Here is a 27,969-nt window from a genome sequence, read left to right on the forward strand (position 1 = left end):
CAAAGCCTTAAACACAAAAATAAATGAGCTAAACAGCCCAAATGCAGTGAACGCTCCAAAAACATTCAATCTGATCTCTGAACCACACCCTGTAAACCAACGCTCCAGCGAAGAGAACAAAACGAAAATCAATCTGCCATCTGTTTACTCGCACTCTCTCTCTCTCTCTTTCTCGCTCGCTCCACAGAACGGTGCTTCTGTCACCCGTGCGGGTTTGTCGCCCGCATCCCGCGTCCCATGGGCTCTTCCACTTTCTTCGTAATATTCTGGCCCTGCCGCAGCCAGCCAGCAGCCAGCCGCCGCTGTCGCACACACAACACAAACAGCAAACGCGCAAACACCACATACACACACAACGAGCCATCTCATCAAGAGAGCTCTCGTTTAGAGTGGACTACTTTTTTCCCGTAGCTGGTGGTGTGCGTGCGTTTGTGTGGTGTGTGGTGAGTGAGTTTGTGCCCTTCCTGGTTTTGTGCAGAGCCATACAGACGGGGTTTGTGCTGCCAGCCAGAGTTTCCCGTTTCGCTGGATGTTTGTCGTCGTCATCTTCGGAACCCGCCTGAAGGGTTTGGAAACGATAGGTAAAACGATAGGTGTCCCACGTCCTACAACCCCCTCCCCCCGTCATTGTCGCGTGTCACAGTGCTCAGTGCTATCGAAAGTGTTCTTCCAGACGGTGGCGAAACGTTCTTAATCCCGTACACGCCCTTCTTGGCGCTGTCTGGCGAGCGGGTGCGTTAAAGGTGGCAACAAATTATTGTTACTAATGGTGTTGGTGAACCGGAAGAAAAATTCTGTATCGCAAGCATCCCGAGACATCGGAGACAGTGGTAGCAATTTGTGTCCCCTAACGAGCCAAACACTCGTACTGGTGGATGGTGCATCGTACGAGGGGAGTTGTGTGATTACTGATCTCTTGTTTGCGCTTTTGTGTGTGCCCTGCTGCCAGCCCTTGTCCAGCTTGTCCTGGACACCCACTCACACGTCGCATCCGCGGACGGTGAAGACGGTGAACGTGTGAACTAGAACAAAACCGCAAATCGAACCTAAAACCAGTGCTGCTGGTAGTGCGTACGTTGGCTGGACTGAGGCCTCAGCCGCAGGCTCAGCCGTTTTTTTTTGCGGAGAAATTCCGGAATAACAACCTTCGCGCGCATGTAAAGAGATACATGTACAAGCAGTGTGGTCAACGTGTGTTTTTTTTTTCTTCGTCTGTTAAAGACCCCGCGGTATCCACAGGCGGCTGCTTTTGGAGTAAAAGCGCCAAGAAAGCGAAAGAAAGCCTAACCATCGATGCATATTAATATACGTACACACACGCCTTTCTAGTCAAAGTAGTCCACGTTAAGCGTTGTTGTTGTTGCTGGTTTGGTGTCTTAGCTAGCAGAGGACTGCTTAGCTTCGAAACCGACCGAAAACCAAAACGCCTGCGAAAGTTGGTATGTGACGATGATTTGTTGGTGGCGACTGGTTCCTTGTGCAAATCCGATATACGCAAATGATGGCACTGGGGACACTTTCAGCTTTGTATCGTATCAGCACATTCCGTGCGTTTCAGGTGTGCTCGGAAAACAAACACGCGTGAGATAACGCGATAAGGAAAGGGAGCACACAGGCCGAAGCCTTGACTGTCTTTCCACAAAAGAGCAAAAGCAAAGCGCCAGTTGCAAGCTAAACATTCGGGGTGCGGACGAGGTGTGACGGTGACGAAATCATAACGGGACACTGCATACTTTAGAGTGCCACTCGAAAAAAGAACAACCCGCAAGCCCCGATAGCCCTGCGGTGTGCGTGCGTTTGTGTGTGTGTGTGTGTGAGAGCTTTAAAATAAGCAACAACAAAAAAACAAATCTCAACTGACCCGTTTCTTCCGCTTCCTTCCCATCTCTTCCGTAGGAACGCCAACTCCGGAGGAGACCAACAACACGAAGCAATAGAGAGCGGGGAAAACCAAACGTTGCATAAATCATAAACACCAGCCATGTTTAACTTTATGAAGAAAGGGGTCGCTGGAGTGGCAGGTGGTGGAGGCGGAGGAAATAGTGGAAGCAACAGTGCGGGGAACGGGGGTGCGGGAGCGGCTGGTACAGTTGCTTCCGGCGGGATGTCTGTGCTAGGTGCCCTGTCCGGGCTGGATGATCGCGACGATAAGGATCGCCGGAAGAAGGAGAAAAAACTCCGGAAGGAGGGGAAACAGTTGCTGCTTGGGGTGGGCGGCGGTGTATCCGGCGGTGGACATTCGAGCAGTATGAGTGCGGAAGAATTGCTACGATTGGATGAGGTAAAAGATGATGAACTTTTTGTTTAGGTCGAGCGATATTTCAACACCATGTCCTGTCAGTGTTTCTCAAGCTTGTGAAACGATGTTTATTGAAATTAGTATTTATTTTATTAAATTTAACTCTATCTGTGGCATGAGAAAAAAAAATTAACTCCGCTCAGCTTGAAATGTATATTAATCAGGACGAACCATCCGCCCAATCGATGTTGACAGAGTCCTAAAAAAACTGTTTTCTTTTGTAGGTGCGTCGATCGCTCAAAATACGTGGCCGGCGGAAAGAGAAGGAAAAGCTCCCGAGCGGCATTACGGCCGATTATAGTGCATCGTTTTTCGCCCAGCTAGATGTGGACCATCGTGAGCTGGATCGTGGTACGGAGGAAGTGCTAGCGGTGGCCAACACTACAACCTATATCGATCGTAACGGGGAAATGGTTGAGCGTGTTTCGTTTAGCAGTACTACGACCACCCTCCAGCCGACCTCCCCATCTTACGGGTCTGGGGATAGTGGTGGTGGTGGTGGTGGTAGTGGTAGCGGCGGTTCACAACCACACACACCCGGTGGCACCAAAACGAACCTTCCTCCTATACCACCCCGACCACCCAAGCGTGGCATCCTGAAAGGATCACGATCGAGTCTTACCGGCGTTACGGCGGATAGCGGGACCGTGTCGTCTCAATCGTCCGCTGCCATGTTGCAGCTGCTGGCATCACCTTCCCCGAGTGCCGATAGCCTGACCGATACAACGACAACCACCACCAACTCATCCTTCGCTACACCGCCCTTTTCCCTCAGCCCGGTTGGCGAATCGCAAGGGTACGAGGGACGGATCGGGCGTGTCCATCCGTTCGACGAACGTGTCACAGCGAACGGGAGTGTTACGCTGGCCCTTCCCCCCATTCAACTTCAACCCTTACCACCGCCACGCGACCTCGTGATCCAGCGACAGCGAGGCCCGAGGAATGATTTCGGTTTCAGCCTCCGGAAAGCGTTCGTGCTCGATCGACCAACCGCGGGTGGAATGTCGCTACTATCGCGTCCCAGTCCGGCACAGATGCGTGCGATCATTTTCGCAGAACCAAGCTCTACCGGGGCGGTTCGAACGGGGCTGCTACCGGGTGATCGGTTGCTGCGCGTTAACGGACAACCGGTGGAGGATCGGAGCCGCGAAACGATTATCGAAATGATACGAAACAGTGGTGAATCGGTGATGGTACAGGTGCAACCGATAGCGGAACTTATCGAACTGTCCCGACGGTGTGTGAGTGTCCCGACGCCGAACAGTGCCCCGGCAGACGATTGTAACACACTGAAGCGCAGTGCTAGCAGACGCTTTCAGAAGGCACAAACAGCCGGTAGTGGGGTGGGGGATTCGGGTGGCCGGTCGGAACTCGAACCGCCCAGTACGGTCGGTGGTCGTGTGTGGTTGATTCATCGGGGTGGGTTTACGGCGGCCTATAAGCAACAGCTGTCCCCATCGACGGTCGCAATGCCTTCCTCGCATCATCAGGCCGGGAAAGTTTGGATTCGGCTGGAAGCGACCGGTGAGGAGTTGCTCATCGATGAGGATGATCTGGAGGTTGCTAACCCGACCCCGCTCGACCTCGTGGAAGACATCTGTCAGCTGCCTCACCTGAACGAATCGTCCGTCCTGCATGTGCTGCGACAGCGCTTCGCAAACAACCTTATTCACACGCGCGCCGGCCCGGTGCTGCTGATCGTCAATCCGATGGCCCCACTAGCGCTCTACTCCGAGAAGGTAGCATCGATGTTCCGCGGGTGCAAAGCCGAGGACGATATGCCGCCCCATATCTTCGCCCAAGCACAAACCGCTTACCGGGCAATGCTCGAGACGCGGCGCGATCAAAGTCTTATCTTCATGGGCCGTTCCGGTGCTGGCAAAACCACCAGCTTTAAGCACGCACTTTACTACCTAACGCTGGCAAGCCGCCAGGAGGCACAGCCAACGGTGCGGGCACTTACCGTCGAGAAGGTGAGTGCGATCGGCACCATTATGGACGCGTTTGGCAACGAACGAACGGCGCTGAATGGAAATGCGACCAAATTTACGCAAATTTTCGCCCTCGACTTTGACCACAGTGGACAGATAGTGTCGGGCTCGATACAGATAATGCCGATCGATCGGATGCGCCCATCGGGCGGCTCGAACCGTGGTCGAGCAGGGGTCCCACGGTGGAGCTTTCTCGCTGGCGTCGATGGTGGTGCACTAAGAAAGGAGCTGCTGCTGGAACCGGCCGCCGGAGAATCGTCCGCCGCGAACAGTGCGTCGCTCGAGCAGGAATCAATCGACTATCAACGGCTTTGCCAAGCGTTCCGTGTGCTTAACATTGATCAAGCGGCTGTACGAGGCATCTGGTACGTGCTGGCCGCCATTCACCATCTATCCCAGTCGGGTGCGGTGGTCATGGCCGGCCGGGTCCAATTTGTGAACCCACGGGCAGCACAGAAAGCCGCCATGTTGCTTGGCATTCCGGTGGAAGATTTACTGTCGTACGTGTTCCCGGAGAGTGGATCGGGTGGCGTATCGAAATCGACCCTAACCGCGGCCACCGTGGCGGAGTGTTTGTCCGCTTTCATCGAAGCGCTTTACACCGAGCTGTTCTACACGATTGTGGGTTTGATTAACAAATCGATTGCTGCCGTTACGCCGCATCAAACGATCGGGTCGGTGCTGCTGGTGGATGTGCCCGGGTTTCAGAATCCGGCCAGCGTTGGTGGAGGAACGGCAGCCAGTACGCTTGCCGATTTGCGGTTTAACTATCTGCACGAGCGGTTACAGCTGCTGTTCAACAATGCCATGTTGGTGCAACCGCGGGCTCGATACGCCCAGGAAATGGTTATGGTGGAGGACTCGCTGGCGCTGATGGCTTCGGACACGGGTACGGGTGGTGGTGGTGCAGGTGCTGGTAGCGGCGGTGGACACAGTAGTCCAGCAGCAATGGTGGCGCTGCTCGACAAAGTTCCCCAGAGCCATGAACCGCGGAAAGGTTTGCTGTGGATGTTGGACGAAGAGCAGCTGCTAAACCCACCGCCGATAGTGTCCAACAAAGGCGAAGGCGCTACAGCGGATGATTTCGATGATGAGAGCGGTACGGGTGGAGCAGGCGCAAGCGATGAACGTGACGGACGGTTCCTGGAACGCCTGTTCGCAGCGTACGGTGATCGCGAGAGCCGTGAAACGTTACTGCTGCGTGCTAGCGTCCCAACCGGCTCGTGTGACGTTGTGCTGCAACATCTTCTCGGTACGAATCCGGTCCTTTACTCCATCACCAGCTGGCTGAAGGAAGCGGCCGCTCAAGCTCATTACATGCCTCAGCGAGCCCTGAACTGTTTGCGGGACAGTGTGAAACCCGAAATCAATGGCCTCTTTGTGGGAACGCTCGGCGGAGCGATGGATTCACTCGCCTTCGGTGGTGGTGGATCCTCGCAGCAACTTCAGCAACAATCGCTTCGACGTATGAGCAGCATCCGACGTACGTACACCGGCACCGGCTTCCCAAAGCGAAACAGCGTAATCGTGCAGGTGAAATACACGGTGGATTGTCTTATCGATACGCTGCGACGAACGGGCATGCACTTTGTGTACTGCTATCTGCCACAGCACAACGGTGGCACGGCCATGATGGCCACCGGAACTGGTGGTGGGTTGGAGCAGCAGCAGCAGCAACATCAATCATCGCCGGCTGAAATCGGTGCCGGTGGCAGACAGCGGGAGGACGATATTATCAACATTCCATTGCTCCGCAGTCAGGTAAGGAAACGATAAGCAGCGCGGTCGATCGTTATCGGCATTGCTGTTTTGTGGTAACAACAACAACAACAACAAACTTCTTTTGCAGCTCCGTGGTTCGCAGATGCTCGACTTTGCCCGCCTTTATCGGTTAGGGTTCCCCATCAGTGTGCCCTTGGCGGAGTTTGTTATACGGTTTGGGCTACTGGCGGAGGGCGGCACGACGACAGGCACGGGTGCGAATGCGAACGGTGAGGCGGCAATGGTCGATAGCATCCTGAACAACTGCGAGGTCGATTCGTCCGTGTATCGCATCGGAACGAGCCAGGTAAGTGAAGCGAACAATCTTCTCACCTAGACCGATTACTCCGTACTCACGACTCCGTACCCGGTGGAAACCAACAATGGCAGGTCAAAACCTACCGACTTATTGGTACCAAAAAAGGAGCTCTTTTTTACCTGACAAAAGCCGTACGATCGCTACCACCTGATTATTCGAGCACTTAAAGCCCCGCGTCTGCTCGAATCGGCGTGCGTATTGTTGATGTTGTGCTACGCTTTCACTTGATCATGCACGCGATCGATGCACACGAACACATATGCACAGAGGTGGGTATGATCGACCCAACATCGAACGTACGGGTCCGAACGGCAGCATATTAGCATTCGGCCCAGCCAGCGAGGCAAGTTGCTCGAACAGGTTGGCAAAAGAGCGAAGAGCGAAACCACTCTTTCGAACAGCATTGCTGGAGTGGTGTGGTGTGGTGTGTGTGTGTCTCTCCAGTAGGGTAGAAAAAGAAGCAGCATAAAAGCATTCCTCCAGGCAGCAGACGAGAGCATCGGAAGAATCGGAAGTCTCCTCGTGGTCGTGGTTGTGTGTGTTTCTCTCGGCTTTCCGCGTACCTCGACCGGGTGCGCTTGGGGATGATCAGAAAAGCAATTGCGCTCAGCAGCAGCAGCAAGACGATCGCCAGAAACAGCAAAGCTTACCCTCGCTTCATTCGCTTACGGTCGCGTGTCCGCGGTGGAACAGTTTCGTCCGAAAGCGTTTGCCCCGTTTTGCCAAAGTACGTGCAGTCGTGTAGTCGTGTGCGGTTGGTGTATCCGATCTTCGCCAACAGTTCCTGACTTCCCTTTTTCGGGCGCACTTTTTTCGAGGTTGTGTGCGGTAGAACCTCGAAAAGTTTCGACGCCGTCGGCGAGTCGTTTGTTTCGTCGGGTGGGCAAAGGGCAAACGACGAACCCTCCGGACGAATGTTGTTTTCCCTTTATCAGAAATCGATCGACAGAAACAGGCAAACGATTGGTAACGGTGCAGCCGAGTCCGTTGCTGCAACGTTGCAACTTCAAGTGTCCGCGCGTATGCCTTATGCGGTTTGAGTGTGCTGACTGTGCGTATATAGCAAAGTGGCGGCTACCCGCGAACCGTAAACGAGCGGGTGCCCCCGTGCAAGAAGCAGTATTAGAACGGAATCCCACCCGGGTGCATCAAGTTTTCGAAGGGTTCTTGTACGGCACCTCCTTCCCGCATTGAGCATGGCGGGCGAGATTCACAGTACACAATAGGCCCGCAACAACTCCCCCGGGCATGGCTTTCACCACCGGCCTCCCGATTTTCCTCGACCAAGCGAATGCATCTGCTGTGGACGCGTGAGAAGAAGTGGCCCGCTCAACGGGTGTCTGTGTTTTAGTGTTAAGGAAAGAGAAAAGCGTGAAAGCGTATTTCATTACACACGTTTCTGTTTCAACCGCACGGGCGTGAGCGAGAGGCTGCTCGAAAGCTGCTGCAGCGGATGTGTACACCCAGCTTCTTCACCTTCCCAAAAGCAGTGATCGTGGGGAAAAATTGTTATGCTCCTACGTTGGAAAGCCGCCGAGGCTAATAGATTTTTTTCTCTTCTCTCGCTGCCGCTTGCTGTACTCCTTCTTGGTGCCCCATTCGAAAACAGGCCCGCTCTGCGAAAAGCCCTCTGCTTGTGGGCTCCTCCTCCATCACGCTACATGTCGTGGCGACGATCGATCGACCCTATTTTTGTTCTTCTCGCAAGTGGCGGGCGCGCAGATTTTGCCACCACAATTGTGGCTGCTTGGCTCGGTTTTAGCATTTTATTTTGTTTCTTGCAAATCGTCTTACCGGGACGAGAGAGAGAGGGAGAATTACGATTGGGAAACCTATCGGGGGTGTGTTTTTGGAGGTGATTGGAGTTGAGAATTAATGTGTTTTATGACGAATGGTGGTGGTGCTGCAACGGTGGTAGCGGATGTGCGGATCATAATAATAATAATAGCCTTTTAGTAGGTGGAGATGATGATGATGCGAAAGCACAATCGAATGGCAAAAACATCCGATTCTCCGCTAGTATGCTTTTTCTATGCGTGTGATGTTGCGCGAGTGCTTGGAACCGTGTGTGTGTGTGCCGTTGCTGGGGTGAATGTGATCGATTGTGTCAGTTTTGATCGATATGTGCGATACCGCGGGCCCTCGGTTTGTAGATCTGGTTCGACGCGATAGCGGGTCTGGCTGGAGGACACTATAATTACAAGCCACATTTGCTGTTATTTTTCTCTGATTCCCCTGAATGATATTATTCCACTTGTGCTGGTGCTAGTCTGCTCTTGAAGCTCCCGTACTGATGTTGTGTTTTTTTTTTTTAATTGGCTTATTGAAGATCAGTTGTGTGTTTTGCTGAAGTGAATTTTCCTATAAACACAGTGAACAAAACGAAGGAAGAGCTGAAGCGCCGTGAATTCAGTGTAAACATGCTGGCGCTTTGGAGCAATGAGCAATCAAAGCAAGCGTAATCTCACGGCCAATGGTGGAAATGTGAGGCGCTCGCAGCAGCAGCAACCACTGAAAGGCGATCAGTTGCTGTGCAAATGTCTGGAGAAGGGCCAGGAAATACTGCGCAAAGTGGAAGAACTAACGGTTAACCCGATACGCATACGGACGGTATCGCGTGTATCAGCGCACTATCAACAGCCAGGTGCAACGACACCAGCGACGCCGTCGACCACCTCAAGCGTGATGACCCAAACACACTCGACCACGGCCGGTGGTGGTGGTGGTGGTGGTGGTCCCAAAAACAATCACGCCCCAGTGACTACCATGGGGTCGTCGGTAGGTGGGAAAGGCGGTGGCCCAAGCCATCCGGTGTCCGGTGATGGTCGAGGCAGTGGAGCAGGCGAAAGGAAACATCACCCTTCAACGGGTGCGGGTGTTGTAACTAAGCCCGCTGGTGGTCTGATGACCACCACCGGAGCAACTGGCAGCGGTCGCACCACCAGCAGTAACCGTGTAGCGCTGACCGACAGCAAACGTTTATCGGCGACGAAGCCATCGGACAGTGCGAGTACAACGCCCGCTACCTCGATCGGGAGGCTCTGTGTCAAAGGATCGCCACGTTTGACGAGCTCGGGTGCATCGGGTGCCGGAGGAAAGTCGTGGCCCAAACCACCAGCTCTAACGACCGCTCCGGCACCACTCAAATCACCTGCGCTAGTGAAGCAGAACAAAAATTGCTCCCATTCGGCAAAGTCACTGTCGTCGACCGATGCCTCTGCCGTGCTGCCGCGTCCTGTGAGTTCTCCTCTCATTACCGTCGACGGTAATGATAGTAGCAAAGCGAAAGCTCTATCTACGGGTACGCTGATAACTGCGGTTCGCCGGCCCTCGCTGACGCCTCCAACGATTTCACTCACGGTCACGGACGGGTCCGGCTGTTGTCCGCCGCTAGTAATCACCGCACCGCAACCCACCCCAAACCCGCTCATCATGACGTCCTCCACAGCGTCTACCAAAGATTCGTACCACGAGAGCGATTGGAGCGAAGATTCTGGCCGTATGTCCAACGAAAATTTGGAACTGTTTGGCGGTGAACCGGAGAAACCTCCCGGTGTTGTTGGTGGCAACACGACCGTACCGGGAAAGCTTAACGAAAGTTTGCTAGGAATATTCGAGAATTCTTCCTCCAACGGGGGAACGCTGGATACGGGTGTCGTCGATTCCGGTAGCGCGCCAGCACGCTGGAATCGATCGATCGGTGGCATCGGTGTGCCGGTGCGCAAGAAAAGCTCCAAGGGAGCTGGTGATCAACCAACAATTACGATCAATGGTGATGCCCGCGTCGAAGGGGAAAAGGTAACATTAAAGCTCCGAAATGTCTTAACTTGAAGGAGAAAGCGGGCCTGCGTTTCGTGAGGGTTGCAATTTTTATTTCCGTCGTTCCGTAGCGCGCGCTGTGTGCCGTCGTTTACTTTTGGACGAAAGCCATCGACGATGCAACCGAACGCCGGTCTAGCTTAATTGTGCATTGTACACGATCGGTCGGTCGGTCGGTGATCTTCATTTCTATTAGACAATCGGCAGAAAATGGCGTAGGAAAAGAGGAAATGGTCATTTTGTGTTGGAGTGGACGAAATGGAAAGTCGCTGGCTTCGGTGCGGTTCGGTGTGCTTTTGACTGTAAAATTAGCATCGAATTATACTCATTACGAGCGGGAAAAAGCACGCCGTGGGGGTTAGAGACTAATTGTTTCGTACATATTAATCGTTTATATTAACGAAAAGCGTTTTCCCCAATCTATTGTTCCTCTCCGGGGTGGTTATTTGGCTACCAGCTAATGGGCGGCACAGTTTATGAAATGTCCAATCCTTGAAGGTAATGGCGGATGAGATGAAACCGTTCATGCGCCATTGCCGTCTTCAAGGTTTTAAGCTGGTTTAGCTGTACATAACTCCACATGATGAAATGATGTTGTTTTTTCGAACATCGTTGAAGATCGTTCGACCGTTTGCAACTCGTAACTTCAAATGTGTATCATTCGTCTTATCTGTTGCCAATCGACGAAGGTATCCGGTGCGTGCTTTAGACAGACCTTCGAAATGCCAATAGGAAAATCTCAATGCAATGAAGCTAAGAGGGTCACCTCAGCCTATCTACGCCCTCTTCTTCACTTCGAATGACAACAACAAAAAAAAGCTCTGTTTATCTGTCTGCTTCCGGCCCCAAACCTGATAGCCCTCGCCTCTAATGTCTCTATTTGTTGTTCTTTTTTCTTCCTTGCTCTGGTATAGGTATTCTTCCGCTCCGGTGTGCTGGGCGCGTTGGAAGCAAAACGCGACGATCTGCTCTCGGATCGGGTCATACAGCTGCAAGCCCACTGCCGGGGGTATCTGGCACGGAGGCGTCTCGCTCGCCGCCGACTACAGGAGCTCGCAGTCAAATGCATCCAGCGCAATGTTCGTGCCTTCCTGAAGGTACGCGATTGGCCCTGGTGGCGGCTGCTCGTACGCGTCACACCGCTGCTTGCCGTCCACCGGACGGAGGAGCAGCTGAAGGCGGCCACAGTCGAGCTGCAGCAGGTGCGGGCGAAGCTGGAAAAGATCGAGGCGGAGCGGAACGAGCTGAAGGCGACCAACCACAAGCTGGAGGCACGGGTAAGTGACCTTCTTTCCCACATCATCCGCGGGGGATGGGAAGTTAGCCAAAGTCACCCTCGGGTCCACCTACATTAACCTTCGACCTTGGCGTGGCGTGGAATGAACACTGAAGGCAGCCAGCAGTAGTGTAGTCATATTCCGGATCAGCTGCAGCGCCTGACATGTGTCATTTCGATGCAACAAACACTTGCAATGCGTAGCAGTGGTGCGCATACACATGTGTGGGGGAGAGCGACCGCGAGACCGACCCGTGTGAGTGAAATGTGGGAGGAAAATTTATTATCGCGCGCCCCCGCGCCGCCAGGCCGTTTGTGTAATGTTAGTGTAACGCGCCTGGCTGAGATGTTGTTGTTGATTGTCATGGATACACGGCGTGACCGCGCTGTGCAGCCGTTTGAAGATTTTGTGAATATCCAGTGTGAAAACGTGAGGAAGCAGAAGACGAAGGTGCACGTGAAATCGGCGAACAATTGTTTGGGGTGAAAATTCACCCACCACCCACCCACCTGCCTGTGGTGGGCAGTGCGAGCTAAGGTATTATCGTCAAACATGCCCACTTGCGCCTGTAAGAGAAAGTTTTCCATTCGTTTGTGAGCGGATGCGGACTTGGAGGTGTGTGTGGGGTGAGGGGGAGTGTTTTCAGAAATTACACATGTCTCGCTCGATGTCTGTTCTAAATGTTTTTATTTTTTCCACCCAGCGATTCATTTCACCCGATCGCTTCTAGTTCGCCAACCGCGATGGTGTAATGATGGACACAATTGGGTTTGGGTTTCGATTTCGATTTCGTGTTTTGGAAAGTCTCCAACAATAACATACAGCGATCGGGCAAAGCTTCCAGAGGATCGCGGAGGATCGCTATTTTCTTTCCAATGCGTCTGATCGAGTGATCGCCGTGTCGTGTGTGTGTGCGAGGGAGGTTGTTTTTGCACATCCAAGCGCCTAGATTTACATATGCCCATAAATTACGTTACCGCTGTGTACGGCAGCAGACATCTTTTCGAGCGACGTTAACGAGACACGGTGCGAATTTCTACTCCGTATCCAACGGATTTCGCTTTCGAATGAACTTCACATGAGCTGAGTGAAATGTGGTGGTATGTATGGTATTGTTTGCTGCTGTAAGCCTACAGCTCTTAGTATTTTTAGTATGAGTTTCATTTTAAAGGAGTGTAGTAAAAAGGGAGACCTAAAGAAAGTTGTTACAGATACTAGAATGGAATGTCAATAGGTCTTGTACAAAAATGAGTCAATAGTCTGCTAGACTCCCTAAGTCAGAAGTAGAGCAGAGATCGGTCTAGAGAACAATTCAGCCCAGCACCTGAAGTAAGATCGTGGTCCAAGAGTTTCTAGCTCCGGCAAATAGGCCTGGTGATCTGGGGTCCGGTGGCCGAGGCGACAACGGCGCCGGTCTTCACATGGCAGAACCGGGGTTCAATTCCCATCCAAGACCGCCTTCCCGTACGCAGGGCTGACTACTTTGCTTCGGGTAAAATCAAGTCACAGGAAGGATATGAATGGCAGGCCGAGACCCTCTCGAGGTTATAGTGCCAAAGAAGAAGAAGAAGGAGGCCGTCTGCAGTCAGGAACTTCGTTTCTTAATTACATGTCCCCGTTTTCCGAAAATCTCGTAGAATCTGTACTGTGAAAGACTCTGATCGTGAACTTGGGGTGGAATAGAGATTTGTCACGAATTCTACTCTCGTTCTTCTTGATAGAGGATAAATCATCAAAACTGAAGTACTAGGTATCAATTCTGGTGATGTTCTGAATAAGAAAGGCCATCATTTGAGTGACTGGCAAGATCCCTAAACCAAAATCCTTAACGGTTGTACTATTAATATCTTGATTTTACTCATTTTAGACACATATAAGGAACCAAGAGCAATAGGCAGAAATTATAATCAAACCGGTAACAGAAATCATCACAGGCAAATCGTTGAAAGCTACGTATTGTCTACTATTTTGTGAGCTTTAACCCTTATTCATCATTTATTATGAGCATACTAATGGAATTTACGATTCCTTGTACAGTAATTGATAAAACGGGTTCAAAAAAGCTTTAATTGAACTGATTTTCTGAATCAAAACACCGTTTTAATTGCTTCCAATCGGAGGTGTGCTTTATTAGCCGAAATCCTTTTAAAGAGTTGATCCAACCTCCCGTGCCTCTGGTCTGCTTACATTCCCATTTAAAGAGGAATAGCTCACCGGTGTTGCTTCCATGTCAGTCAGGCGAAACAATGTATGCCAGCTAAAAGCCATTTTCAAACCCCATCAGCAGCTCATTAGTGTGACCCACCAGCAGCAGCAGCAGCAGCAGCAACGTGGATCGCAGTTGCAGCAAGAGCAGCCGGTCGGTTCCGCGTTAATTTAAACCACGGGTGACCGAATTTTCGTTGCGAGTGATACGCTTTTTTTCCCTTCCCTGTTTTTGTTTTGTTCGAGCGTGTATATCTGGGAGCGACCACCGAGCCAAGATTTGTGTTCGCTTCACTTGTCTCACAGCCGTGTCGACCTGATGCGGGGAGGGGGAACGTTTCGTCGGGATATAGTGTGTTCCTGTTTGGTTGTCTGTCCCACTGTAGCAAGATTCTCGCAAAACACTTCGGGTTGCTCTACGATTCATCTCGAAGAGCACAAAAAAAAAAATCAACAGAAAGCTGTGACCCTTTAGCAGAAGGGTTCAAATGCGAATCGCAGCCCGCATATACACGATCGGATTACAACCGGGAATAGCTCAGGACACCCAGCCAGTCGGTACACACAGTCCCGGTGTTGTCGTGCCACTTTTTGCAGCACACGAAAAACAGCTGACTCGGGGTGGCAGATGCCGCAAACCGTCCGGCACGACGGTGTCGACTGTCTGAGGACGGGTTGTCCTGTTTTTTGCTTTCTCTAGTGTGTTTCTTCCCCTCGTAAAGTCGTCTCCGTCGATTGGCTTCGATAATTGCGCGATGTCGTTCACCGGCTGAAGATGCTGATGAAGGAAGAGAGCACGCGCGCTGGTTCGCCTCATTCAGCGTTTGGCGGTTATTTATGTAGAATCGTTCCCGGCCGCTATCCCGAAGGGAAGGAAGCTACGATTATTTAATTTGGTTGCTCTGGTTTGTAATCACTGTCCGAGGTGGCTCCCTGTGGCGAGTGGTTTCGGGCACCGCGAACAGTCACGTACGATTTTTGTTTTCCAATTTTCGTTCCTGGTCTTGGCCTAAGGAAAAATCTCAAATAGTGTGATCATGCGGCTGGACAATGTTTTTTAATTACATGTGTGATGGATTGATATTTGGTTTTCCGTTAAAGATATCGATCTACTTGCATAATTTATTACCTCTTCTGTGTGGCAAACAGATCAACCCCCTTCGCTGGTCGTCACTGTACGAAACGTCGATCACAACACTCAGGCGAACTGCGCGGGTTCTAAAAATAAGATACACTCCGACAGCCTGCCAGCCAGCCACATCACATCTTCAACCACCGGACGCGAAGACGCGATGTATGCCATAATACCGATGTTACAGTTGTCGCTCGTTCACTTGACTGATTTGTCTTCGTCGAGGAATCGGACCGGGGGTTGGATTTACATCAGGGGGTTTCGGTATATTTTGTCACCGATGAATCGGTGCGCCTATGGGGTGTTTGTTTGTGTGCGTACGTGCATGTATGTGGGAGGCTGGGTGCAGGTTGAATGATGCTCTTGGCTTATGGCGACCTAGTGCGTCGGTCTCTTTGCGCATAGTGGATGAATACTTGGAGCGTACTTTGGACAAAATCGATGAATTTAGTATGGGTTAATTATTGGAGGATTAATTCTTATGTTGTCATGTGTTTCGTTATGATATGGTCTTATATGGCCGTATTGCTTTAATTTTCGTAGAAGACGGCCTGGCCTGGTATTGATGTTTTGCATGAATTGATGTTAACCTAGTCAAAAAGTAGGGCATGCCTAGGGAAAAAAAATGAACAGTGTTGAGAGATTTGTTGAATGAACAGTGTTGAGTGATGTATGTAGGTTGAGGCGACAGCGGCGCTAGTCTTCAAACGGCAGGGCCGGGGTTCAAATCCCATCCAAGACCGCCTTCCCCGTACGTGCGGGCTGACTACTTTACTAGGGGTAAAATCAAGCGGGCCATTCCTTGTAGTGAGGACTGAACATCCAACTACTAGGTATTAGGGAGTCTAGTAAGCCATCAGATGGCCGGTGTGATGGCCTTACCATAAGCCAGGGATTTCCACCATTATAGACATATGAGCGCTTGTTCTTTCTACCTCCTAAACTCCGTACTTAACCTAAAGTGTCTTTTGGTCCGGGGATCAAATCCCATCCAGACCCCCAAAACTGGTAGACTGATGCCTTTTGAGGTTGTAGTGTCAAATAAGATAAACCCTTTTGTTACAAAATATCCACAACAAACAAATATCGCTTTATGACCACCACTGGCTCCTCCCAGCGCCCATGGTGTTTAAATAGAACTGCGCCAACGGTGCGCATCGCAGAAATGTAGGCCCGAATTCTGCGCCAACGCAAAAGCAGAGAACCCTTCGCCTGGTGCGTCTTTTGTAGTGTTCCCGGACACGCGCCCGCCTCAGTTCGGTGTTGGTTGCGTTTGCGTTTGGATGCAACGATCACCGGGGGAACGAAATCGACGAAACACACACTGCTCACCGAACACCGACCTAATCCGACCGTACCGCGGAAAAAAGCACCCACATAACGCACTATTGCCCAAGAAAAAATATCGCCAGGGAGAGAACGCATTAAAGAAGTCAAATTTAATCCGATCGCAATCGATCAACGAAAGAAGAGCTTCGCGATCGTGTGCTTGTGTGTGTCGAGGGCTGGTGTGGTAGGAGAGAGAAAAAGGGTGCAAGGGGCAGGGTGTGGTGCGCGAAAGCGGGAGTGAAAGAGTCGCCCTGTCGAAATATTTGTGTCGAAATTAATACGAAAATAATATTGGAAGTGTATTCGCTCGGAAGGAAAAATCGACGGAAAAGTGCATTATTGGCCGCTTAAAAATATTTAATTCGAATCGAAATCGAGCGAAAGAATCGAAATATAACGGGGAGAAGAATCGAGTTGTGAATTGGTTGTTTTTTTTAAAATATTGTTATGATCACGAGCCGTGTGTTGGTCGATCGTAACAGTGTGTGCCAGATTGTTGTTGTACGTTCGGTAGAGAAATGAAGCAACTTGATGCCGGTGGCGATTGCAGTAACGGTGTGGCAATAAGAAACGGTCATAAAACGTTGCGATCAAAATAGAGATCGCGTTTGGACGGAGTAATATCGACGGAAAAACGGGAGAGCACAAAAAACGCAATCACTACGTAGAGCAGGGTGAAAGTGCAGTTCGGACCAAACTCCTATCGAAATATGCGACCGATCATATCGGCGCCATCCGCGCCGACTGCGGTGGTGCAATCACCTTCATCGTCGCGTATCGCAGCGCTGTCAGCATCAGGATCAGGCACTAGCCCGGCGGATGTGCCGGGAAGTAATGGCGTCGAGCAGCAGCCGTTGCAAAACAACGGCTTTGGCAACAACGGTACCACTCCGAACGGTGCAAAGAAGCCGAAAAAAGAACAGCCGCCGACGCCGCCATCGTCACTGTCATTATCAACGGCCACTGTCGAGGCGCCACTAGGGAAACAGCCGGTGGCCACGAAACCACCGCCCGTGGGAGGGAAGCTGTCGTGGAAACATTTTCTTCCCGGTGTTGCCAACAAAAATGTGACTGCCCCTTCGGCTGCTCCGATTCATTCAGCTGCTACAGCGAAGGAAATGGTTGTTGATGAAAACAACAACGAAATGATGGCCCCAGCGAAAATACAGCCGTCGGTGACGGCAGCAGGCCAGAATAATAACGATGTGACGCTCGTCACAAGCAAAGCCGGTCATTCCGATGGGCTCAACTCAGATGGGGATAAAAAATCTTCGCCCAATGGTTGTGGACGAAATGGAGAAATCCGGGAAAATGGACACCAATCTGGAGCGCTGGAAAACGGTACCGAAAAGCCTATCGCATCGAATGGGATCGAAGTAAAAAGCGTAGAAAAGTCGCTCTCCTCGTCAGCGGTGGTTCGAAAGCAGGTGACAGTTAGCGGTACACCTCCATTGCCACCGACCGCCAATGGTACTTCTTCGCCGGTTCGCAAGGAAAGTGTAAAAAGCGAAATCAAAGTAAAAATACCTTCAAAAGACGAGAAGAAAGAACCGACCGTCATCACTACAGCGGTTGGCAAGGTTTCGTCAAAAACGTTGGAACTGAAACGATCCACCAGTGGTCATCGACTAACGACGTCAAGCTCGTCGGCAGCGCTTGCTGAGGAAAATGGTGAAAAACCACCCATTAATGGTCACACTGGCGCGGAAGAAACGAAGGAGAAAAAACGATCCGCATATCTACTGTCGGACGAAAATGGTACAAAAGGGCCGAAAGGTAAATCAGTGGCAAAAACGTCCGGGACGGAGAAAAGCGGTGCTATCGGTGTACGGTTATCGCTGAAACCGAGCCGTTCAGTAACACCCGATCGGACGGAAAGGAGTGGCACGACCATTCGGTCCACTGCAAGGGCTTCCCCGATGCGTACCACAGCTGTGGATGATTCTATGCCTAAGGAAAAGTCACCAGCCGAGAGGACGAGAGTTCTTGGTGAGGTGAAAAGAGAGAAAACGCCGCTCAGATCCGTCTCGTCCAAGAGTCTGTCCACGAAAGCGGAAGCGGAGCAAAAGATCGAGGTCAAGGAAGTGAGCAATGGTGATGCAACGACGACGACAACGACGACCGTGCTGACGTCCACAGCTCCCGCCTCATCGTCCTCCACTTCAAAGGTTGTGAAGGTTCGCAAGGTTATAAAGAAAATTATTAAAAAGAAACCGAAAGCGACCGAAGGGACTGAGAGTGTAGCGAAAGAAGAGGGTGCTACCGGCAGTACGGAGCTGGCTAAGAAGGAAGAATCTTCTGAGGGAAAGTCTCCACCGCTGATGGGTGCGGTAGAGACAACGATAACGCACGAAATGGCCGATACAGCTGTAGTGAAAGGGATCGTCGAAATCTCCAAAATGCCCGCTAAGGATCGCACGATCACCGAGAAGGAGAAAAAGAAGCTGACGGCTAAGAGTGAAATTGCTAAAGAAGATACAGAAAAGGATAAAGATGTCACCAAGAAGATGCCGACGGGTGACTTGATCGAAAATGGTCTTCCATCATCCTCAGAAGCAAGTAAGGATCATCAGCTGAGCGAACGAAAGCATTGGGCTGTGAAGAAGCGATCAATGGCTGATCGTGCGATGTCTTGCGGCCCGCTCGAGGATGATCGGTCGGGCGCAATGTTGGAACAGTTCCTGTTCTCATTGGCTACGCTACCGCAAGAGATTGCTGTCGATCTTCCCGAGGGTGCTCCACTGCCCCGTTTCGGAAGCAATCGTTCGCTGGCACGATCGGCCTCTCAGTATCTCAGCAGCAAGATACACGATTTCCTTCGCCGCACCGATCACGTTATGCAAGATTGGCGCAATGTTGGCCGTTCGTTGGGCCGCCGGGCCGGGGATTACGGTGTGCGTGGCACGATCGGTGACGTCACCGGGCTCGGGACGGTACGATCGCGTAGTGTGTCGAACATTATCGCGCGTGGATTGCAACTGCTTCGGGAGCAATCGTCTCCACGTTCGCTATCCGGCCGCTCAAGCGTCTCGCGGTCTAGTTCGCGATCGTCATTCTACTGTGATCTCGGTACAACCGAGCAGACAAGCAACCGCTCGACACTGTTGCGTCGTCGCCGTGCGGGTGGTCGACTGGCCGGCATGGGCGGTTTGGATGATGGCGTCGGTGAGGAGGACGACGATTGCAGTACGGTGGTGGATATGAGCGAAGAGGTAACAGGGATTTCGCAATTTTGCGTACCAGGAAGGAGCTGAGGCTTAACGCATTTCGCGATACACATTTGAATCAAATCACAGGGGTCTTGTTAGGATGGGATGGTACATTTCTTTCTCCATGAAGTGATCTCGTGTCTACAATTTTAATCCCTGGCAATTTATGATCGCTTGCGGTGCAACTCTCAGCAAGATTCCAGCTTTAATGGTCGGCTGGATAGTATTAGTCTGGGAATAAAATGACTTAGAGACATATACTTCATTACTATCTGACATATTCCTGGATCCTTTAGGGATTGAACTTGATTGCGGTAGTAGCGCACCAGTTTTTATCGGCTTTCTGGTCGCTGGACATCGATCAAAACGGATGAAATTATAATGGTCCCGGTTTATATGAATACGACTCATGATTCTTAACCAAATGTCATCATTTTTTGCATTTCTATACATGTAAAGTTTCACATTTTGTATTGATTATTTCTTTTTCTCTCTCTATCCCCGGTTTCTAGCTAAGCGACATTACATCCGAGCTAACCGAGGAACATTCGTCGTCGAACCTGATCACGGAGCGTCTCGCGGCGGAAACGTCCGAACGATTGCGCCTCGAGAAGGAAGTAAAGGACTATGAATCCAAGTACCGCAATCTGCAGGAATCGTCCGAAAAAATGGAGATGGAACTGTTGTGTGCCAAGTCGGAACTAAACTGCGACTTTGACGACTGCAGTACGCTTGGCGATTACGACGGCGATGGTACGGATCGGGACGGTCTAGCTCTCGGTGGAGTGGATGGTGAGGTGGCCAAAAGTTACCGGTTGCGCTACGAACGAGTCGCACGTGAGTTGGAGTTTACCAAGAAGCGCCTGCAGACCCAGCACGAGCACGATCTGGAGCAGCTTGTTGGGCTGAAGAAGCAGCTCGAGAAGAAGCTATCCGATGCGTACGAGGAGGTGGAAGAGCAGCGCCAGGTGGTGGCACAATGGAAACGCAAAGCGCAGAAAATGACCAACGAAATGAACGATCTGCGCATGCTGTACGAGGAACAGAACAGCCGTAACAATCTGCTGGAAAAGCGACAGCGCAAGTTCGATGCCGAATGTCAAACGCTGCAGGACAGTGCTCGGCAGGAGAAGCAAGCAAAGGAGCGCATCACCCGCGAGAAGGATGTGCTGATGGCGGAAAAGTGTAAGCTCGAGCAAACCGTGTCCGACATTCGGTTGGAGCTGGAACTGAAGGAGGAGAAGAATGCGGCACTGCAGCAAGAGCTCGATGAGATGGCGTTTGGCGGTGGCACTGAGGAAGAAATTGCACAGCTGAAACGGCAGAAGATGGAGCTGGATCGGCGATGTAAGGAGCAGGACGAGGAGCTGGACGAGATGGCTGGGCAAATTCAGCTGCTGGAGCAGGCCAAGTTGCGGCTGGAGATGTCACTCGAGACGAGTCGTAAGGAGGCACGCAAGGAAGCTCAGCAGCGCGACGACGAGATGGAAGAGATTCGTGGTGCTTCGTACAAGAAGATCAAATCTTTGGAGTGTCAGCTGGAGCAAGAGCACGAAGAGCGTACCCAGCTGCTCCGTGACAAGCATGAGCTGGAGCGGAAACTTGCCAGCCTCGAGGATCAGGACCGAGCAGAACGAGCAGCGGAAGAAGCGATGGTGCAGCGGCTAAAGCGAGATGCCCGCAAGTATCGCGCCCTGCTGCGGGACGCTCAAAGCCAGCTGGATCGGGCGAAGGGAGACTCGGCGAGCAAAGCACTCGTCCGACAGTTGCGCAATCAGCTAGAGGATGCCGAATCGGCACGAGTCGGTGCGCTTAAAGCTCGCCAAGTGCTAGAAGGCGAGCTCCAGGATGCACAAATGCTGCTCGAAGAAACGCAACGGGCACGCAACGAGGCGGAGGATAAGGCCACAATGGCACAGCGCGACCGCACGGAACTGCAGGCCCAGATAGACGAAAACGAAGAGGAGATGGCGGAGCTGATGAAGAAGTACAGTGCCACGGTGAAACAGCTTTCCAGCGAGCAGTCGCTAATCGCGGAGTTCGAGCTGCGCGTGTCCGAACTGGAGGGTGAGAAGAAGTCGCTCAAGGAGCAGGTCGTCGAGCTGGCGACCCGGCTTGAGAGTGTGGAAACCATTGGCGAACCATCGAACAGTATGGCGTTCAAGCGGCTGGAGCTGCGCACCAAAGAGCTGGAGTCGCGTCTCGAGTTCGAGCAGGCGACCCGGGCCCGCATCGAGATACAGCTGAACCGGCACAAGGATTCGCTGGAAAAGTTGCAGGGCGAGTTGATGCAAGCGCGCAACCGGGAGTCGCAGGCCCAGGACGCGCTGAAAAAGGCACAGAAAACGATACGCGAGCTGAGGGACGAGCTGTCGACGCTAGCCAACCGTGATCAGGAGGGACTGCTGAAGCGGAAGGAGCTCGAGAAGCGTATCGAGACGGCCGAATCGGAGACTGCGTCGGCGAGGGCGGATCTGCGGCTGGCGCTACAGCGAATAGCGGATCTGCAGCAGGCGATGGAAGAGGAAGGAGACTCATACCAATCGGACAGGTAAGCTCGTCATGTAATGAATCTAGGTCGAAAACGTTGGATTTTATTTGCTTTTGTTTTTAACGTTTTAGCGATACGACCGATAGTTCGTCGTCGATGGATTCATTCCACGAGTCGACTGTAACACGCAAATCACCGAGCGTCGGAAGTGGAGACCATTTCGGCACAGTGAATGGGGGCAGCAGCCGGGGAAGTATCGGTAGTTTGGCCAGCAGTACGCGGGATGGGCGTAAGGAAAGCAATAATCCAAGGTGAGCATCTTTTTTCGTTTTTTCTTATTTTAATTTTTACAGACAAGAGTCATCATAGAAATCAGCCTTCGTGCACTGATAACTCTAGAGAAAATGGTCAGAATTTGTACATTCCGCGTACGATGTATTCATTCGAGTTCATTTGTTCTGATCATTCATTTGTCGATGTGTAGACTATTGAATTTCTATCAATCATTCGTTCACGATAACTTGAGCTCCAATTTTGGGGACTTGGCGTATGTCCATCGAAAAAATCATCATCAAATCCATTGCACAATAACCTTTAAACAAACTTCATGTACTGTGTGTCAACATCGAAAATTAGGATTCGACCAAGTTTGATCGGTAGTGTGCGACGTAAGAAACGCCTGCCACCGACGATCAAAGAGGAAGACGAAAGTTATTTGGCGGACGATCAAACAACTACCACTGGAACAAGCTTACCGAAGAGCCAAACGCCGGATCTCTTATCATCGTTGGCAAACGGTCAGACCACCAATAATGCCACCCAAAGCGCCAACAGCCCAGACACCGAGCATGGCGAATCTGTGGCAGCTGCCTGTCGCAGGATGAGTGAATCGAGCATGATGCTACGCGAGGAACCAACTCCCGTAGCGCAAGAGCAGTCCTGCTCAGCTCCACCTGCTGGCTCGAACGGCAGCAGCAGCGAGCAGTGTGAATTTCCCTTCGATATCGACACGCTGAAATCGATCAAGGAGAAGATACACTCGCTGAATCAGATCATACGCGACGAGTCGCACGACACGAGCTCGGAGATCGATCTGGTGGATCTGAAGAACCTGAAGAACCAAATACACGAGTTTAAGAAGGCGATCGAATGTAGCCGTTCGCGCTCGATGGATAAGCTGATCAATAATGGGGGAAGTGCGCTTTCGGCTGGCATTATCACCACCTCGGCATCTACGGGAGCAGCCAGCAGCACCAAACCGCTCTAGATGTGGGGGCGAGTAGGCGCTAGCCATCCATGACTGCCTAGGACTGCCGGAGTAGCAGATACAGAATAGTGCATTTTTACTCGACGCATTTTTTTGAACGCTACACACTATTAAAAGGGACCAATTGGAGAACGTTGAGTTGGAAAATTTGCACTACCACGAGTTCGCCTACAATGACAACAACGCAAAATGTAAGCAAAGTTTGTGAACTGCTGCGACCTGCTGCTTTTATTACTGCATCCGCACCTAAATGCAAACGAGACTGTCGGAGGGCAAGCACAACAGCAAGAAAAAAAGCGACGCCCGTTCTGTTGTGTGCGATCAATCCCTGCACCGTTCCGGACCATCTTTCCCGCAAGCTACCCTATAGTGGACGATGCCTGCAAAAACGCAGGACGCAAATGCTTGTCGCCTCTTTTCCCTTTCCAGCCTTGATTCGCTTTCGATTCCTTTCGATTTTGATTACCCAGTTTTTCCCGGCTGTGATGATGATGTGTGTGCGTGTGTTCTTTTTTTCTCTTTGTTCATTTCATCATTTTAATATCGCATCCTTGTAGGGTTTGTGAGGTCAAAGAGGCAAGCGTCCGCATGGCTTGATCACTTTGCACATACGAGACTTACAGCATTCGGTGAGCTCACTATCCCTAGAAATACTGTCCATGATTAGATTAGGCCTCATAGACCATGCTTTTGGATAAGCTGTGGAACGCTTAGGGTTCGGTGGTTCACTTCTTCTCTGGTTCTGTTCCTTTCTGAAGCACCGCACTTACAGGGCAAGGGTCGACGGTGTGCTCTCCGATCCTTCCGTAGGCAAGTCAGGGCTTCCGCAGGGCAGCGTCTTAAGTCCTTTACTATTTTCGCTTTTCATCTCGGACTTCATCAAGTCGCTCCCTCCCAAAGGATGTCTGTTGTATGCTGACGATGTTAAGTTCTATCTCCCTGTGGTCCTCGTCTCAAGACTTTCTGTGCCTTCAAAGATTCCAATGCTCATCCTTTGTGTAGAAAAATGCTGCGTTAACTCGTTCGGCCGCTCTCACGACGAGCAGCTATATGGATACCAGCTCGGTGGCTCACCACTCCCACGAGTCACTCTGGTAAAGGACCTTGGTGTGGGGGCCTCATCACCCGACTGGCGTCTGCGGTCCGTGATCCATTGTGCTTGAGGCCGTTGTATTGCTGCTGGGTCCGTCCTATCTTGGACTGCGCCAGCGTCGTTTGGTCCCCAGCAGGTGTCACCTCTATGAATAGGGTGGAGATTGCCGTAAGGCGCTTCCTAAACGACACCAGTGCTGCTTCTCCTCCATACTCGGTACGGTGTCAATTGCTGGGACTAGTTGGCTGAAAAGACCGTCATTGACAAGCGCGCAGGCTATTTATTGCCATCATTGACTCCCCTACCCTTCTGGCAGCCATTCCCATCTATGTCCCATCCTACCGCCCTCCACTTCCACATCCCATTGCGACGCTCGCGGTTTGCTCAAAATGATCCTTGGATGCGCGCATTATCTGACTTCAATTCAGTGGGTGATTTGTTTGACCATAGCATGTCCTTTGCTTCATTCCGTTCCCTTGTATTGTCCTTCTTGTCCTAATGTGTTTCGTCCCGTGCATGACGCTTCTGGAGAGTCCTCGAGGCAACCAGTTTAACCGGGGTTCAAATCCCATCCGGACCGTTCCCTCGTAGCGAGGACTTGACTATCCAACTCCGTGGAATCATTAAGTCTACTTACTTACTTACTAACTTATCAGGCGTTACAACCGCTTTGCGGTCTTGGCCTGCTGCAACAATCCTCTTTACACCTTTACAAAAGGACTTTACGGGCTGGGTCGTCCGGTGTCATTCTCATGACGTGACCAGCCCACCGAAGCCTGGCGAGTCTAATTCGCTGTACGATAGTGAGATCATCGTACAGCTCGTAGAGCTCGTCATTGTAGCGGCTTCTCCATTGTCCTTCATTAAGTCTATTAAGCCAAAAATGGCAGGCATGACATTAGGAGGTCGTTAGGCCAAGAAGAGAGATAGAGAGAGAGAGAATTATAGCAATGTACCAACAACCAACAATCATTCCTTAAGGATCAGAAACTCAATATGGACAGTGTTATGTGAGACAGACTGGTGTTTATCTCGATTTTGGTCATCGTTTTAGACATGCGGCTGCTTGCTTTTTGACCTACCAAAAACCCACCAAATAAATCGGTCCCTAACACCTTCGTTTGTTCTTTTTTTTTGTGTATGGTAGTTTTTCATCGCTTATAAAGATCAACGAATGAACCCTTTTTCCCGTTTTTCTTTCTCTCTATTTCGTTGCTACTCGATCGTTATGAATTTATTTGTTACATTCCTCAAAACAAAACAAAAACGACAACCCCATAGAGCTAGCTTTTACCGTATCCGGACACCTCAGCGTGTACCGCCATTCGCTTCCGTGCCTTCTTCGCCCGTACCACGCTCTTCGCCCGCGCCCCCATCCTACACCAGCATGCTGACGGAGTACCGAAGGGCACTGAGCATCGATCATCGCCACCATCGCTTCAAAACCAAACCGATGGCCGAATCGGCGTCACGCTGCAACGGTGTCATGAGTAACAAAACCTTACCCCTCGTACGCACATGCGGGACAACCTTAAGGAAGAGCGAACCGTTGCCGATTGTTGTGAGCGGGAATGGTGCTAATAGTAGGCAGCAGCAGCAGCAGCAGCACCAACGCCAGAGACCGTTCTATTACTGGTGGCAACATCCGTAACAGGTACCGAGAGTGAGCGGTGATATTGGCGTGCCAATCATGCGACTAGCGAGAGCGAGTTTTCCAAGTGACTAATCATGCGACCGTCTGTCCGCCCTCTATTTGTGGAATGTGTTGGAGTGCGCTAATACGGGAGCACGCTGTGTTTGCTCTTTTAATGTACATTTTCTTTAGCTAGCTTTGTTTTAAAAATGTTATTTGTTGTTGAAAGTGTATTGCTTGGGATTGATAGAAGCTTTTTTTTGCTTATTTTCCATCCAACAGAATCACACTAACAATGGCTACTGGTTCCGATGGCAGTCAATCGGCAGCAGCGACCACGACGACACCGGCCACAGCGACGAGACTAAGCAACGGCAATGGCGGCGAAGGCACACTGGACGATTCGTCCTTTGCTTGAGCGCTATCGTTTCCCTGTGTGTGCTTGTGCAATAGTGGTGGCCGACACCCCCCTCCCCCCCCCCCTCCCCGACTCCTTTCCCGTTTTGTTTTTCCGCCCTCCTCCCGTAGTAATCCTTTTTGCCATATTAACCACGAAAGAGAAAGGAGAAAGTTTAAGCAACCAATCGCGTATATATAGACATAATATATATTATCATCCATAATTCAGCGCCCGATTTGGTCCGATCGAATCCGATGGGGATTCTCCCACGTTACTAACACTTATCCTACTTTTTAATCGAACAAAACCAAATTTACTCAATTCGAGACACTCGCTCGCTCGCTTCCCCAACAACTAACTTCCACCCGGGATGCACAGTAATCGAATCGGATTGGCCAGCGTTAGTCTGTTAGTGAGGAGGACAAGTAAGAAAAGGGAAACACAAGTGTCTATACAAGCGTACATATTTATATACATACATATACATTTCTAATGTGCTTATAGTGTAGCGGTAGCAATATTGAGATTGAGGGTGGTAAAGTGTGAAAAACTCGTAATCCGTATTTATTCATGCTTTTGTGGCATCGCAAGCGGCAAGGATTTGAAGATGAAGCTTCTGCTAAGTAAATTACGATCACCACAAAGACACACACACACACATTGGAATGTTTACCGAACAATTTTCCCGTTTTCCTTTCGTACTCGTGTGCGTCTCTGTGTGGGTTAGGTTTTTAACCATTTACCATTTCTTCTTCCACGAAAGCATATCCTTAGGTAGGGTGGACGTATTAAAGTGTGTTTTTTTCTTCTCTCTCTCTCTCTCTCTCTCTCTCTGCTGTACCACGTGCTTGTGGTGTATTGGGCACGTGCATCGTGCAGAGTAAAAGCGAACAAATCTTCCTTTTTTTTTAAACTAAACTCGAATGTGTAATTTGCGCTAGTGCAGAGAGAGAGAGAGAGAGAGAGAGAGGGATGAACAAAGTGTCTCACACAAATCGTAATCGAACTGTACTGTGTTGTTTATTCGCTGTTGTTTTGCTACTTAAACTAGGTTAGAATGGTGTAGCTTTTATTTCGAACAATGCCCTCTCCCACCTCCCACTATCCGTGTGTTATCGTACGTTAAGAGGCGACTGGTTTTTTTTTGTGTCTAAGAGTCGCGTGCAGGATCATATGGAGTTAAGGAATTGCAACGAGGTAGGTGGGGGAGAATGCCTTTTTTTGTGGCCGTTGCACATACACTTAGGTACATACACCGTTTAAAGCATATGATAGAAGAACAAGAGAGCAACAACACAACCCCACACACACACACACACACATTCGCAGGTGTTGCAAAGTAAACTTAAACCTAACTCTTTGATACCACTTTATATCACTATGATAATAAACACCGAAACGAATAAGAAGAAATAATAGTAGTACACATTTAACCTCCTCCTTCACTATCCCTCTCCATCTCTCTCTCTCTCTCTTTAGCCCAACGTAGTCAAAAGAAAAAGGCAATTTTTATCTTTATTTTTATTGCAAATTTATTATTATTTATCGAATTGTTATAATAAAAAAACTACTCCAAAATACTTGCGCGGGTGGTGTAGTCGAATAAGCTGTGTGGAAACTTTGATGACTTGCTTTCGTTTCAAATAGTGTAACACTAACGTGAAGTCAACGACGCTCAGTTAGGTACCTTCGGGCAGGGAAGGTATGATTGGGTATGAAGCAGGAATCCGCGCTTCACGCTCAT

At 50.7% G+C, this 27,969-nt stretch overlaps 1 protein-coding gene across 12 annotated transcripts; it reads left to right on the plus strand.

Moving 5' to 3' along the window:
• The first annotated feature begins 197 nt into the window (after positions 1 to 197).
• Positions 198 to 27,805, plus strand: LOC118503644 (unconventional myosin-XVIIIa). 12 transcript variants are annotated; one of them, XM_036037148.1, is made up of 9 exons: positions 198 to 581; positions 1,897 to 2,281; positions 2,524 to 6,051; positions 6,140 to 6,358; positions 11,104 to 11,466; positions 19,854 to 21,892; positions 21,964 to 22,143; positions 22,469 to 23,290; positions 26,108 to 27,805. In XM_036037148.1, the coding sequence occupies exons 2-8, from the start codon at positions 1,982 to 1,984 to the stop codon at positions 23,097 to 23,099; spliced, it is 7,260 nt and encodes a 2,419-aa protein (XP_035893041.1). In that variant the 5' UTR covers positions 198 to 581; positions 1,897 to 1,981; the 3' UTR covers positions 23,100 to 23,290; positions 26,108 to 27,805. The 12 variants fall into 12 exon arrangements, with proteins under 12 accessions (XP_035893041.1, XP_035893045.1, XP_035893042.1 ...); XM_036037149.1 differs by lacking the exon at positions 198 to 581 and adding an exon at positions 602 to 743; XM_036037151.1 differs by lacking the exon at positions 198 to 581 and adding an exon at positions 848 to 1,439.
• The last annotated feature ends 164 nt before the right edge of the window (positions 27,806 to 27,969 follow it).

Source organism: Anopheles stephensi, chromosome 2 (genome assembly GCF_013141755.1).
Source record: "Anopheles stephensi strain Indian chromosome 2, UCI_ANSTEP_V1.0, whole genome shotgun sequence".
Taxonomy (NCBI): Eukaryota; Metazoa; Arthropoda; class Insecta; order Diptera; family Culicidae; genus Anopheles; species Anopheles stephensi.